At 44.3% G+C, this 16335-nt stretch overlaps 1 protein-coding gene and 1 pseudogene across 1 annotated transcript in view; both read left to right on the top strand.

Annotated features, from left to right (window-relative positions):
• FAM124B (family with sequence similarity 124 member B) overlaps positions 1–2565 on the top strand; it is an 11353-nt gene extending 8788 nt beyond the window's left edge. The window contains exon 2 of the mRNA XM_004701648.2: positions 829–2565. Within this exon, the coding sequence (XP_004701705.1) occupies positions 829–1461 (633 nt within the window). The 3' untranslated portion in view covers positions 1462–2565. The remainder of the gene's footprint in view (positions 1–828) is intronic.
• Positions 2566–9649: 7084 nt separating this feature from the next.
• LOC115871006 overlaps positions 9650–16335 on the top strand; it is a 197617-nt pseudogene continuing 190931 nt past the window's right edge.

Genomic DNA, 16335 nt, shown 5'->3' with positions numbered 1-16335 from the left:
ATGACATTTGAGGGACCTGTGCGACCTCCAAATGCTGATGCCTGAAAGCAAGTTGATAGGAATATAATAGCTCCAGAGACAGATGTCAGCTATAGTTATGCCTTTTGGGAGGCTTCATCTTTAAGCTGGTGGTTGAAGGCCTGCATGTGGATCAGTTACCCTGGTGCCCCTGGTAAGACAAGAAGAGGGGCAAATCAGCTCTAAAGAACTACACTGTTAAACAGTCTGATCAGGGAAGAGGCTCTTTCAATGGAAACTAAGAAGGTGGTAGGGGTGGTAGGAAGAATGAAAGAATGGGAAAACATATTGACATGGATGCTGCAGGTGAAGACAAAAACTTCAAGTAGAAAAGGAGATCAGCCCTTGTACAATCCTACCGCGAGCTCAAGTACAGTGAATGACCAAGAGGCTGGTTGCAGATCGTCTTGATTTCCGGTTGTTTTTGTGGCATTTTCAGTTTTTCTTCTTTCTATGTTTGGCAACACATTGCTTAAACCCTAAGTGAAGCAGCCGTCTATGAACGACCGTGTAACTATCATTGGATTACGTTCATTTAACACAGAGCTCTTGTCGAGTAGTCATTTTATTCGACGTGACTTGCCTTGTCAAAAGTTAATTTAGAGAGGCCAGGTTAGAGATACTTGGGGCTGCTGCTGATTATATATTTCATAATGAGGTTGTACAAGTCACTCTTTTCCATTCCACCACGTTTATTGAAAGTCTGCTTTGAGCATGGCATGAGGGGGATGAAGGAGACGTAGTCTGACTTTGGCACTTAGTCAAGAGAAAACATGTTTTTTATTTGTTCCTCTTTTCCTTGACCTTTAGGTCCAAATGAATCCAGGACGTGATGCTAGGAATGGCGAGCTTTTCCCCGTGAATAGCACCTCAGGGGCTGACGTGCTTCTTCAGGGTTCCAGGCCAGCCCCTGTGCCTTCAAAGAGGACGCTAGAACCAAGAAGCCGGAGGAGCAGAGTCAGGAGTGCCAAGGGGGGCCCACAGGAGCTTCCAGAGCCCAGCGGAAGCCTAAGGGTAGACAGCTCTCGTGACACTTCATGGAAAAGCCCCACTTGGGCATCTTCAGTCTGCAGCGCAGCCAAGGACAGCCAGCGGTGCCTGCCTCCTCCTCACGTTGAACCTGAGGTCAAAATGGAGGTTCGCCTCCAAGGAAGTCTCTTTCCGAAGCTTGAGGCGGAGACGAATGTTGACACCGGGCTCACTGTGCTCAATTCCGAACCCAGGCAGGATTCTGCGAGCAGGTGTCCAAGAGATTGGCACACCAGTCAGCCTCAATCCAGCTGGCCATCCGCCTCCCCAAACAACAAAGCCTTTGAGGAGAGAGCACGTCCTTTGTCACTTGCGAGCCAGAAGGGACTCAGTGCATGGGGGATGATCTCCAAACGCCCCCATCATCAGCCAGAGCAGACTGAAGCAAAAGAAGAAGAAGAATTCTTTATATAGCATAGAAAAAAGGTGATTTTCCAAGATAGGAGATCAACCACATTTTCTGAAATGGAGCGCGGACCCATTATGGGCCTGCTTCTTCTTGTTCAGGGGGGGCTGGTGTGTGTGGATGCAGGGAGGCTAAATGCTACCCCCACGTACATCTGTGCTGTTTTCATTTCAGAAGTTCAAAGTCTAATGGTTATGTGAGCGGTTGTTTATTTGCTACCACAGTCATAAGGGATCACAATGAATGTAGACGGAAAAAGCCTACTGCCTTGCATTCCCCGGAGAAGCACTAACCCAGCGTGGGGTGTGGAGTTCAGCATCTATCAGGATAATTGCGTTATATGCAAATGAGTCAGTTGTGTTATGCAACACTCATTAGCGTGTGCAATGTGGTTTTAATTTCTACTTGGGCTACATAGCTCATCCCTCTGGATAGCCTGGCATATTTATTCTTTAGTGCTTTTTAATTTTTATGTGGCCTCTTTTGCTAACTAAGCCCTATTTACTGCATACCCTCTTGTGATTTTAAAGTTGTTTGCTTCTGGAACGAGTTAAAATGCAAAGTGGCTAGAAAATTATTAATAATTTCCCCCCTGCTCAATGAGCAGAAACACTGGGAGCCAAAAACCAGCTTAAAAATGAAAGCAGAATGCTAGCACTTGCTTGCTCATCTGTTTCTGCCGAACCCCCGAGGGGCCAGTTGTTTGAGATTCCCTTTAAGGAGAGCAACTCTGATTAGGCAGGACACTGGATCAGGATTTGTGGCCCATCTGGCTATAATTGATTCCCCGAATTTCTTTGCAATATTCATTCATTCATTCACTCCACAGATGTTAATGAATACTGGGGATTGAATTCTATGGGCATTGGCAGTTCAGTGGCTGGGTTCAATTCTGGGTGAGTGCCTCTCAGGCACGTTCATCACCTGTCTGTCAATGGAGGCTTCTGTGTCGCTGGATCTTAACCAGGTTTCAGAGAGGCTTCTAGGCTCAGAGGGACTAGAAAGAGAGAAACAAATGAAGGAAGGAAGAAAGAACAAAAGGCAGGCCTGCCAATCTACGTCCAGAAATCAGACAAGGAGCACTCCAGGAATTGCAACATTGCAGTCTGCAACTGGCCAAGGGGATGGATGGGCCAGGACCAGACAGCATTTTGTTCTTTGTTCGAGGGTGGGGTGGGGTGGGGGGTCAACACGAATCAACAGCAGCTAACAAAAACAAACACAACAGATTTGTATAAGACAATGTATATGTGTATGGTACAATCTGTGGTCATCTAGCCCCCAAACTGTTTGGAATTTTGCCACTTTGATAATTCCATTCTACTAACTCTTAATTCTCTCTGGCATCATCTGCATGTGAAAGTTAGACATTGAATAAGGAAGACCATAGAAGAATCAGTGCATTTGCATTGCGGTGCTGGAGATGAATATTCAAAGTACCATGGACTCTATTGGAAGAAGTAAGGCCAGCGTGCTCCTTAGAGACAAGGAGGGCAAGACTTTGTCTTCCATACTTTGGACATATTGTCAGGAGAGACCAGGCCCTGGAGAAGGACGGCATGTTTGGTAAAGTGGAAGGGCGACAAAAAAGGAAGGCCCTTGATGAGATGGATTGACATAGTGGCTGCGTCAGAGGAACAATTGGGAGGATGGTGCGGGACCGTGTAGTGTTTCCTTCTGTTGTGTACAGAGTCTCTGTGGGTCAGAGCCCACTCAATGGCACCTAACAACGACAACTCTTAAAACATGTTCAAGTACAAACTTATCCCACTAGGACCTTTCCACAGTTGACTACACTTGCCACACACAACCTGAGGATGGACATTGGACCTATCGTGAATGACAGTTATCATCATCATGGGCAAATTCTTGATTACCCATATGCTATGATACTGTTGGATAAGCATTGGACTGCTAGCTCCAAGGTTGGTAGTTCAAACCTACTAGCCACTCTGTGAGAGAAAGGTGAGGCTCTCTGCTCCCATGTAGATGTATAGCCATGGAAGTCCTTACGAAGTCACTAGGAGTTGGAATGTGCTGATGGCAGTGGACTGGTTATTACACACATTAAAAAGTCCAAGGTCTATATTGCAGTACAAGATTATTGGACTCCAGAAACTTCATCCTCCAGGAAGGATGTCAAATAAGAATATAAATGGCGCAGTGTCTGCAAAATGTGTTTAAACATTCCAACAATTGGGAAGTTGGTGCAGGACTCTGGGAAATGTTTCGTTCTGTTATACAGAAGGACACACTGGGTCAGAGGTAAACTGATGACAATAACAAATACATAATAGGTTCAGCTGTATAATTTGGAAACCTGGATATTTATAATACCTCTTTGGAAGAAGGATGAATTCCAGCCCAAGGATTAATCCCAGGAGACTACATTAAGTGAGTGTGTGCACCACTCATCAAATTGGAGAAAAACTGCAAAGGATCAAAGACAAGAATAAGAATTGAGTTTATTTTGTCCTTACTATAACAATATATTCTAATTTCCATTTTCTTTCTCTGCCACAAATTAAAAGACAGATTTAGAAAATGGAGTGAAAAACTCAATTTTGGTATTGTTTTCTATAAAGAGAGTTTTACAAAAATGAATGTCGAATTCAAAAAGTCAAACTATGGGTCTACCTTGAGAAGCACAGCAGAACAAAGTTCGGAAATTTCTTTCCTTCTGTCTTCCGAAGATTATCTAAATCACTATAGCATAATATATGGTTAAGAGTGTGAGTGCCTAGAAAACTGAGCCCTTTGAATAAATAGCTTACAAAATTGACTTGTAAAATAATATCTGTAATCTTGAATGGCATCATCTCCATTCTACTACTCAATACAAGTAGTTCCTAATTTAGGGTGGAGTTTTGTTGCAATGCCCCCATCATAAGCCAAATTTGATGTCAGTTTAATACCTCTTGATGGGTTTTATTATCAGTAAATTTATAAATTTGACTTCCGTTGTCTCTGGGGGCTGGATGTTTCCATATACATTTCAATATCAGTGCTTCTTAGACATAACCAAACACCTTGAAAGAATGAGTCACTGGGCCTAGGGGTTCAAACCTGTGGTTTTGAGGGACACAAAAGTCCATTGGTGTAACATAGTCCACAAAGACAATATTCTTCATCCCATTTTGAGGAATAATGTTTGGGGTCGTAAGAGTTTATGAACAGCCATCTAAGGGGGCAACTATTGGCTTTTCACTGTTGGGAGGAAAGCACAGTTATGAAAATCAAAGACTGTGGAAACAATGGGTCCCCTGGACTAATCCTCCACCTGGATATCAGTCTCCATGAGCCTGAGACCAGAACTTGACGATGTCTTGCGACCATTACTGATTTCTGTGAAAGGGATCACCTGAGTAGATCCTGGGTAGAGTGGGAAGAAAATGTGGAACATAACTCAAAATCATAAAAGAGACCAGGCTGATTGGTTGAAAAGAGATTGGTTCTTAATCACCCTCCAATTCTGGAACTGAAGTTACCCCTGTGGCTCCATTTCCGTCAGACAAGAGACAGTCTTTAAGAGGAACAATAACACTAGTGAGGTTCCCACATCTTCGAATAACCAACCATTTGAGATCAAAAGGGCAGCCAGTACCCAAACGAAGTGCAGAAGGGTTAGGGAAGAAGGAGAAATGGAAACAGCAAACACAGAACAAGCGGGATAAGTGACTATATATTGTTGGGAGGGCAATGAAGGAGATGCAACAAAACATAGATGAATTGTTGAATACAAAACTGCTCATCTGCACTGTAAACCGTCACCCAATTCACAAACGTTTGAAAACCATCAACAACAAAAAACACTGGTGCTTCCTGATTGTATGCATAAAAATTTGAGACAGATGGTCATAGTATAGAGTGCATACTTGAGTTTGTTATAGCTAGAAATGTGGTCAGTTGGAGGCTACCTGTACAGGATCTCATGCTGGGAGGATAAAACCAGTGGACTGGGTGAGAGAGACCCACATTTTGCTCTCAGCTTATAAATGTACTCTTTTTGCAACTTTGAATGCTTCAGATTCTTTGAAATCCTGCTGTCTTCTGTGCTGTAACAGGAGTTGTTAGTAGAATCAGTATTATATTTGTGAAAGCCTTGCGATATTGTTCACTGTTGTAAATAGGAAACAATAGTACTATTACAGAAATAGCCCTTCATATCCATGTTTTAAAAATGGTGTAGTAACAAAGGTTGTTTTTTTTTTAATCAGCTCCAGTACAGTCAATGCTATGATAAAAAGAAATAAATCCAACTCTCTGAGATTTTTACCATGTGGTGTTATTTTTCATGTTCATATATTTAAGAGGAAAATTATGCATTGTAAATAATCCAATCTATCCTGAAGTTCAAAAAATACTGTATGAAACAGAGAAATGGTGGTTTATTCCAATTTATCAGCTTAGTCAGACTTTTTATTTGACTGTGTTGTGGTTATGTGCATTGAGTTGTGGACCTCAGAAAGAAGCACCGCCCCATCTTGCCCCACCCTCAGAATCACTGCTGTGCTGGAACCCTCTGTGGAAGCCACTTCGTTAAAGCGCTCCAGGGCAGAAGGGCCTGGACCAGTGATCCGTACCAGTCAGACTGCAGCTCTGTTACCTGGTCAGCTAACTGCAGTGCATAACAACACAAGCCCTTAAATTCCATCTCCATGTTATAAAGATTATTCAGACAATCCAGAATAAACTTCGTATTCTCTATCTTCCTTGTATCTCTCTCAAGCTTCTTGTCTTTCCCCCCACCCGTCTCCCTTTTCCTACCTTTCCCTTTCCTCACCTTTTCTATTTCCTTTCTTCCCTTTTCTTTCTCTACGCTCCCCTCTCTCCTTCCCTTCTTGTGCGTGTGTGAATTTGACAGTCTTATTACGTGATTGAAACTTCAGAAGTCCACGGTGGATGTCACAGTAGATGTGGCTAAAAAGAGTGTGAATGTGTTCCCCACAGATCAGTAAGTAGGGTGAGCCCGTGCTAAACTAGCTAAGAGTCAGAAGCAATGCCAGGGCACCTCACAACAACCTTGACTATGGGTATTTCTCCACTGTTTTCTCTTGTTACTTAGGTTTCAGGCTGAAAGCCTCTGACTTCGGGGACGTACTCAGCTACGTGCCCCAAAAAAGCATCTCAGGTGGACCCAAAATAGGAACATTAATAAGGCTTTATCTAGTTAATGCCCAGCAAGGGACAGAAGGAAGACAAAGCTTTGTATGCTGGATGCCAGAGATAAGGGATGATCCATTTCATTCCAACTCATGTTCTAAAGTATGGATCTACCATGGAGAACCCCACCGCACCCCTGTGTTAGGACAGGTTGTCAAAAGAAGCAGTTACAGTGATACTCATTTATGTATAAGCAAGGCCTGTGTATCCAGACGTAATTAAACCCCATGGGGGTATCTCAGCCCAATCCAGCTGAAGGTCATAAACCTAATACTAGTCCCGAGTCCCTCTTCAGACTCCCATTACTGGAAGTGACGCAGAACCCAGAACAGGGAAGCGGGAAGATGGTCACTTGGTGAGTGCAGAAGCACGTAGACCCAAGTTGGTGGATATGTGGCAGGGCGCCGTGGTGGGGGCAGAGATTCAGCAGACAGGAAAGAGGAGGGAGGGAGGGGGAGAGAGAGAGGGAGATGGAACACTTCTGAGGTTCCCCACTTATAAGAAAGCCACACCCTCAAGGAGACATCATCAGGGTGCGACCTGAGTGACTGGCCGCATCCCACTGCTACATTCTTTCATACAATTTAAAGTATTTTCATAAAAATGAAAGCTGACATGACATTATCTAACTACCGGAGCCTCTGTTTTCCCTCTATGCTTAATATCTATGTTTTTCCTTATTTCCTGTTGACTGTAGACCTGTTGTGGGGTGTCTGGGTAGTGCAAATGGTTAATCCTTCAGGTACTAATGCAAGGGTTGGCAGTTTGAATGGACTAGAAGCCTCTTGGAAGAAAGGCCTGGTAATATGCTTCCAAACAATCCAGCCATTGAAAACCCTACAGAACTCAGTTCTCAACAACGCACGGGGTAGCCATGATCTGGCATCCACTTGAAGACAGCTGCTTTAACTTTGCAGACTCGGTACAGCTCCCTCCTCATCCCTCTATGCTCTTCCTTTTCTAGCATCACTGCCTATTTAATCCATGGCCAGGGCTGCGGGGCTCTATCAGAAACTCCTTTCCAGGTTTGCAGCACGTCCACCCACCGTTCAATGGGCACATCCTCTGTGCTGGCCCCAGGGATGTGGAAGACAGAGAACAGAACACTACAGCCAGGAGCTGGTTGGTGGAGAAAGCCAGGAAACGCATCTTTGTCTAGTTCAGGGCCACAAGGGCATTGGTGGAGCAGCAGTGGGATTCTTGTCTCTCAACTCTTTGCTAATTCAGTTTGGGCACACCCCAAACTGATCTGCCACATGGAAGTTTGCTGCTACCATTGTGCAGAACAGGTTTCAATGGGGTTTGTAGCCTTAGACCAGGAGGAAGAGTCTAGTGAGAGACTTCTGAAAATGAGCCAGAAAAACCCTATTGCTTTTAATAGTCTGATCATCGACTGATTAGGAAGAGAGTCATGTTTCTTCTGTTTTTCGTAAGTTCACCAAGAGTGGGGGCACCCTTCGCAGCAGTGAGCAGCAACAAAACGTTTCTGGGCATTGGGATTTGCATTGACGGCTGCAGCGTTTTCATAAATGATCTCAGATTATTGAAGGCAGTCGTCAGTGGGTTTCCATTACTTGGTACATTGCTGTGCTAAATGAGCAAACTTTAAAAGGGTCTGCCAGACACCCCACAAATGTTCCCCAAGCGCAAATCATAAAAATGTGTCTTTCTGTAGCTGCTGCTCTACAGAGCCTAGCATCGGGTCCCAAGGAATGAAAATTAGATTGGGATTAGAGCCACAAAATATATCATTAGTAAGCCACTCTCCTCCTGTTATGCTTACTCATGGGTTTGCCACCACCGCATGGAGTAGCTTTCGCTTTCAGCCCCGTCCATGACAGGCTTGGTGAATCCAAAGTAATTGAACACATGACTTGGTGAATATTTTCAGTTTGCGTATAAAACAGAGATATTCCATTCTGGCCAATGAAGTCCCCTGGATGGAGCCCAGGTATGATTGTGTCCTGGGCAGCCTTTATTAAATCTAAAAAATGCCTCCCTTTGACTTTAATATGTTATTGTTGTAATATGCTGCTATTGCTACTTTTGTGTGCCATTCAGTAAGATTCCGACTCACAGCAATCCTATGGATGGAGTACAGGGTTTCTCAGGTGAAGATCTTGATGAGAGCTGATCTCCCATAGAGTTGCTGGTGGGTTCGAACTGCCAGCCTTTCAATTAGGAGCCAAATACTTAACCATTATGCCACCAGGCCTCCTCAGGCTTTTTATGGTGGACACTGGGTAGTGTTTACTAGTTTTCATTCAGCTAAGACTGCATCCACCTGCAGAAGAAAGGTGCCACAGAAGATTGGCCTAGCAACCTCCTTTTGTCAGGTGATAGTCATTGGAAAGACGGTGGACCACAACTCTACTCTGGTACACATGCGCTCCTCAGGAGACGGCATTGAGTAGGCAACAATATTGAGAAAATCAGTTATCCGATTGTTGTTCATTGCTAGGTGACTGTTTTAGGCTGGGCTCTCTAGAGAAGCAAAACTAGTATTATATATATAAAGAGAAACTTATACCAAGAAAATGGTGCACATAGTTGCAGAAGCCAGCAAGCCCAGTGCAAGTCTCCATGGGTTGGTGGCTGCTGAGGGAGCTGGATCGCAGATCAACAAGTCAGCCTTGTGACTGGAGAGAGAAATGAGTCCAAGGTCAGATGGCAGACTTTGGATGGCTCCTAGCACCAGCAGCACTATGGCAGGTCACTGGGGCAAGTCCAAAGAACTGGAGGCCGGTGAGCCAGATGCAAGACCCAGACCCAGCAAATGGCAACTAAGCTTTTCCATGGAGTCCTTTTTATATAAGAAGTAGATCATACCCCTAAGGAAATTTCTTTTCCATTGCAACAGGGCTGTGGCTTGAGTAAGGAAGTTGTCTTCTCCCCTAATCTTCTGACAGTTGAATGTCTAGTCACCGTAGATCACATGTTAGGATTTGATTACTCTATGTTAGGTCACACCACAAAATTAGAAGAAACCACTGTAAATGTCTATTAATAATTGGACCTTGGGATGTATGAAGTATGGACCTAGGACATTTGGAAGTTATAAGACATGAAATGGAGCATATCAAGATCAATATCCTAGGTGTCAGTGAGCTTAAATGGAGTGATACCGGCCATTTTGAATCAGACAATCTTATTGTTCACTGTGCTGGAAGGAACACCTTCAACAGGTATGGTATTGCAATGATTGTGAAAATGGACATTCTAACATCTTTCTTGAAGTGCAAGTACAATGCGGTCTACTATCGTTCAAATTTGCACACCAATCATTAAAGCAAAAACAAAACACAAACTCACTGCCAGCAAGTCAATTCTGACCCCTAGTGAAGCTGGAGTGCACAGAACAACTGCCCCTGTGGGTTTCTAAGATTGGAGCTCTTTACAGAAGTACAAAGTCTCATCTTTTTCCTGACCATGCAAGATAGTGATCAAGATATTAAAGTGATGAAAAAATTGAAGAATTCTACCAACTTCTTTAGTCTGAAATTCATCAAACATGTAATCAAGATGCACTGATGATTATTGGTGATTGGAATGCAAACGTTGGGAACAGGATTGAATAGTAGTTAGAAAATATGGCCTTCGTGATAGAAACAAAACTGGAGACTGCATGATAGAATGTTACAAGATCAATGACTTCTCCATCGCTAATACTTTTTTCCAACACCATAAATGATAACTATACAAGTGGACTTCTCCAGATGAATACACAGAAATAAAATTATATCTGTGGGAGGAGATGATGGAGAAGCTCAATGTCATCAGCCAAAAGGAGGCCAGTTGCTGACTGTGGAACAGACCATCAATTGCTCTTATAGAAGTTCAAGTTATAATGAAAGAAAATAAAAACAAGTCCATGGAAGCCAAAATATGACCTCGACTATATTCCACCTGAAGTCCAAGAGCATCTAAAGAACAGACTAGACACGTTGAAAACTATTGACAGAAGCCCTGATGACGTGTGGGAAGACATTGCAATCATCATTCATGAAGAAAGGAAAGGGTCATTAAAAAACAGAAAAGAAAGAAAAGATCAGGTGGATGCCAGAAGAGACTCTGAAACTTGCTCTTGATCTTAGAGAAGCTAATGCAATGGGAAGAAATGACAAAGTAAAAGAGCTGAATAGAGCGTTCCAAAGGGCAGCTCAAGGAGACGAAACAAAGCACTATAATGACATGTGCAAAGACCTGGGGTTAGAAGGCTAAAAAGGAAGAACACCCTCAGCTGAATGAACTGAAGAAAAATGTCAACCCTCGAGTTCAATGTTAAAAGATTCCAGGGGAAAAATATTGAGCAATGCCAGAAACTCACAAGAAGAGGAAAAGAATACACAAAGCCACTATATCAAAAGGAACTTGTCCATATTTGACTACTTAAAGAGATTGCATGTGATCAAAAACTGATGATCCTGAAGGAAGAAGTCAAAGTTGCCCTGAAGACATTAGCAAAAAAAAAAAAAAAAAGGCTCCAGCAATTGACAGAATCCTAACTGAAATATTTCAACTAGCTGGTGAAACACTGAAATCACTCACTAGTCTACTTCAGGAAATTTGGAAGACATGTACCTGTCCAATCAACAGGAAGAGGTCCATATTTATACCCACTCCAATTAAATGTGACCTCACGGAATATGGAAAGTATCTAACAATATCATTAATATCACATGCAGAAGGCCATTCGACAAAGTACATTGCAGCACGACATCGACAGGGAGCTACCAGAAATTCAAGCCAGATTTCTAAGAGGACGTGGAGTAAGAAATATCACTGCTGATGTCAGATGGATCTTGGCTCAAAGCAGGGCATACCAGAAAAATATTTTTTGCGTTTTATTGGTTAAGAAAAGGCATTTGACTCTGTGGATCATAACCAAATATGTACAATATTGAGAGGAATGAGAATCCCAGAACATTTCATTGTGCTTATTTGGAACTTGTACATAGATCAAGAGGCATTTATGGGAAGAGATCAAGGGGACACTGCATGGTTTAAAATCGAGAATGGTGTGCTTCGGGGTTGTAGCCTTTCACTATATTTATTCAATCTGTATGCTGACTGAAAAATCAGGGAAGCTGAACTATGTGAAGAAGAAGGCAGCCTCAGGATGAGAGGAAGGCTTGTTAACAACCACGGATGTGCAGGTAGCACCGCCTCGCTTGGTGAAAGTGAGCAGGAATTGATGCACGTGCTGATGAAGATGAAGGATCAAAACCTTTGACATGGATGACAACTCAATACAAAGAAGACCCAAATCCTCACAACTGGACCAATAGGCAACCTCACAATCACGAGCGAAAAGATTGAAGTTGTCAAGGATTTTATCTTGCTTGAATCCAAGGTCAATGCTCACGAAAGCAGTTATCAAGAACTCAAATGACTCACTGCAGTGCGTAAATCTGCTGCACACACTACGATAAAAATGCACTGCCTGTGAGTCGATTGTGACACGTGGAGACCCCATAGGACAGAGGAGAACTGCTTGTGGCTTTCTGAAATTGTGACTCTTGACAGGCGTAGAAAGCCTTTTCTTTATTCCAAAGAGTGGCCGGTGGTTTCAAATGGCTGACCTTGTGTCTAGCAGCCCAGCGCAGAACCCACCTTGCCACCAGGGCTCCTCTCTGCTGCACAAGACCCCTTTAAGGTGCTGAAGAGCAAGGATGTCACTTTAAGAAATAAGTGCACTTGACCCCAGCGATCGTATTTCTATCACCGCATATGCATGTGAAAGTGAGATACTGAATAATGAAGATAGAAGAGAAATTGATGCATTTGAATTCTGGTGCTGATGAACATTAAGGGTCCCAAAGGAACAAACATATCTGTCTTGCAAGAAGTGTAGCCAGAATGTTCTGTTGAGGCAAGGACAGGGAGACTTTGTCTCGTGTATGTTGGACAGGAGATCAGGAGAGACCCTTCCTTGGAAAAGGACCTCGTTTTGGTAAAGCAGAAGGGCAGTGAAAAAGAGGAAGACCTTTGAAGAGATGGACTGACAAGATGCCTGCTACAATGGGCTCAGCCATAACCATTGTGAGGCGGGCAGGAGCAAGCCCTGTTTGGCTTTGTTGTACAGAGTATCGCTATGAATTGGAACGGACTCAATGGCACCTACCAACAGCACACTAGGCGGGAGGCATCCTGCTGGATGAAGAAGTAGTTCAGGAGCAGAGCAGGCACCAGTCCAATGGCCTTGCTAATAGGGTCTCTTGTTCAGAGTGAGGGAGCTGAACTGGCTTCTGTGATGCTCAGGGGAGGGGTTGTCATGGGGACTGGTATAGGGTCCTGAGCATCTTAGATATGGTGCCTTAGAAACTCGCTCAGAGCCACTGGCTTTGGCCTGGGACTTGAAAGAAGTGAGGGAAAAAATGAGACCAAGTTGTTTTTGTGTGTGCATGTGTATGGATGTGCTTTGGCATGCTCCTGTGTATGCGTACAGGGTCACTATGAGTCAGAATTGATGTGTGTATGTGTGTGTGTTTGGTGAGTTTCTCTGTGTGTGAGTTTGTATGTGTATGTGCCTATATTGACAGGTGTACACATGTATATTGTATGTGTATGTGTGTGAGGGAGATGGGGAGATGTGACACAAAGTAGGGTCAAGAGCCAGTGAATGATGGGAGAGGTAGTTAGTTTATTGTGACAGCCTAGCCGATAAGCACATGTGGGGTTAACTGAAGGGCAGAGGGATAAATGGCTCGGTGAGCCTCACCTTTCTAGTTCTCGGGTCCTTACTTTCTGATGGTTGGACCAGGGTGCAGCTGCCTCAGCCAGTTCCCTGATTCAGCTGGCAAGGCTCACTGCCTGCAAGACATCCCCAAGGAGAAGCCACATGGCTCTACCCTGATACAGACCTGGGTGCTGGAGCAGCTGTGTGGAGACCCCTGCCAGCTCTGAGATGCTTACACATTCACTGATTCGGCTTTCTTCCTGTAGTCGGCATCATTGTGTGTGTTTTGTGAGATGGAAGAGGACTTTGTGGACTGCTGTTGGGTTAATGGGTTAATGTTGGACTTGTGGGCTTGGGCAGCACTGGGTTGGGCTGTTTTCGTGATGTGCACTTGCCCTTTATACAAAACAATCTCTCTTACACATGCGTTTCTGTGGATTTGTTTCTATAAAGTACCCAGACTAACACAATGGGAGAGGGGTTACAGAAGCTGGCAAAGAGGAGGAATGTCCAGGAGGAACCAGCATGTGGACTCCCACAAGACCCATTTCGGACCTTTGTCCTCCGGAACCGTATGAGTAAGAGTGTCATTTATGTTGAGTCATGACATTTGTGTAATTTGGGGCATAAGAAATAAGTGCACCATAGAGCGCAATGATTTTTATAGGAGTACAAGTCGATGGTGTCTCCAAGGGACAAGTGTCCACTGCCACGCATATATGACAGCCTTCTCTCACTGCCCTGGAGTAGACGCCGACTCATAGCGACCCACAGGTGGGGTTTCGAGACTGTAATTGTTTATGGGAGTAGAAAGCTCTGTCTTTCTCCTGTGACAGTCTTAACCTCCGTCAAATTAAATAGTGTATGTGCGTGTGTGTGCGCTTGAAGAGAGCAAAGTAGAACAAACACATTATAAGCATACAATTCAATAATATAAAAAATTTATTAAAATTCAATGCTACCGAAAACACAAACATTATTAAGTAATCTCATCTCCATTTTTAAAAGGTATTCCTTGGTGTCTACCGAGAACTTGAACTTAATGATACCTTATGTGACTGTTTGTAATAATACACTGTTATTTGATCAGTTCAGTGATTGAGCCCTGGTAGCAGAGTGGGTTCCATGACAGGCTGCTCCCCACAAGGCCAGCAGTTTGAACCCACGAGAGAGAGCTGCGGCTGTCTCCTCCCATCAAGTCTCACAGCCTCGAAAACGCTAGCGAGCAGTTCTACTCGCTCCTAGACAAGAATGGCTTCACTGGCAGGCAGTTAGTGGTCCGGTCACGCCCATGGACAGGTTTCCCAGCATCCTTTGGCACACCCAAAGTGAAGCAGGGGAGGAGCCCCTGCTCGTCTTTCTTTCTTCCCTTGTCTTTTTCTTGGTAAGCTTGGACCCACGGCTAGAAAGCCACACGAGACGCAAAGATGAGAGAGTCGATTCCAGGAAGAGGGTGGAGGCATAGGGGTATTTCCATTCTGGTGGTATCAACTGTCATCCGTCTTGCTCTTGCCCCACTCAGGAGGATGATCAGAATGCAGGTGCTGAAGAGTGCGATGGTGACGGCAATATTTGGAATCGGGTTTGGTGAACCACGCACCAACTTAACCCTATCAATGACCGGGCACTAGCACTTTTGTTAACCAGTCATGGATGCAAAGTCACACATGTGTTAGTTGAGACAGACGAAGAGGGTCTCATTTCTCCACGGGGGTACAGACTGTGTGTGTGTACTTTCACGGGGTCTGAACATTCATGTATTTGCTTTGGTCAGGATAATTTCCCAAAGGAGACAGTCAAATGTCGTGAGGAAGGGTGTCCCCTCCCTAGGTTACACAAAAGTGCAGTGTCGGGTAGCAGGGGCAAGGGGATGAGATCATTGACGCAGACACAGCGGGAAGGGAGCTGCAGACAGAACGCTGTGTCTGGCACGGTCATTTTAACCCCCAGGAAACGGAGACACAGCTGGGAAGGGCAAGGCCTGCCCCATGGAGCATGAGCCTGACCAAGCGGTCCTAGTGGGACTACCTAGAAATCCTCTATCAAAGCAAGAACAATGCAAACCCCACTGCTGTCGAGCTGCCTGGGACTCCTGATGATACTTCGTGTCACTGGTCGAACTGTGCTCCGTAGCGTTTTCTTGGCTGGGAACCTGACGGAAGCAGGTCGTTAGGTGGTTCTCTGCAGTGGCGCTCGAAGGACTCAGACGGACAACCTTTAGGTTCCTAGTCATGCACAGGCTGATTGTGCCACCTGAGAACTTTCAGGAAGCCTGTGTTAAAAGGCTTTCACCTTATGAATTAAAATGTAGCCTTGCTTACATTAGAGGCAGTTGCCTGATCTTAATGCTTGTGGGATGTTTTATTCATCATGAGTGAAAAAAACATGAGAATATTCAGAGGCCGTTAAAGTATGATAGGGTCGTAAAACCAAAAAACCAAACCCAGTGCTGGCGTGCGGATTCCCAGGTATCACAACCCTGTAGGACAGAACAGGTGCGCTTCCTAGGCGATCTGCTACCTGATGCTCATTTTCCCCCGTGGAGAAACTGGCGAGTGTCACGACCTTTTCCTGAGCAGCCCACTGTTGACCCCCTGCTCCACCAGGGCTCCAATTATGCAATGACTCACTGTGAGTGAGGCCTTCCTAGTACACTGACCTCATGCAGGGTGTCTGAGGCTGTCGATCTGGGGTATAGATAGCCTCGTTTTCCTTCATGGAGTTGCTAGTGGGCTTGAATCGATGACCTTGTGGTTAGTACTGCAACATTTATCTGACAGGCCCACCAGAACTCTTAATCATATAGTGGAAGGATAACAAACAAAAACAAACAAACAAACAAACAAACACCCCAAATGCAAAACGTCTAAATGTTTTTACCAATTTTCAGTGCTAGCTAAACTTTATGCCCAGTGACATGCCACTAGGCCGGTTTTGTTGGCAAACAAAGGCTGGTTGCCCACATATATAATTAGCGTTTTCAAGTATAAACAAGCCCCGACTCTTCATTTATGTCTTAAGATACGTGACTCATTATTTG

This window comes from Echinops telfairi, unplaced genomic scaffold, assembly GCF_000313985.2.
Source record: "Echinops telfairi isolate 266 unplaced genomic scaffold, ASM31398v2 ScPeMD7_3;HRSCAF=10, whole genome shotgun sequence".
Classification (NCBI taxonomy): Eukaryota; Metazoa; Chordata; class Mammalia; order Afrosoricida; family Tenrecidae; genus Echinops; species Echinops telfairi.
The sequence above is the reverse complement of the archived record's forward strand: the minus strand, read 5'-3'. Positions and strand labels throughout refer to the sequence as shown.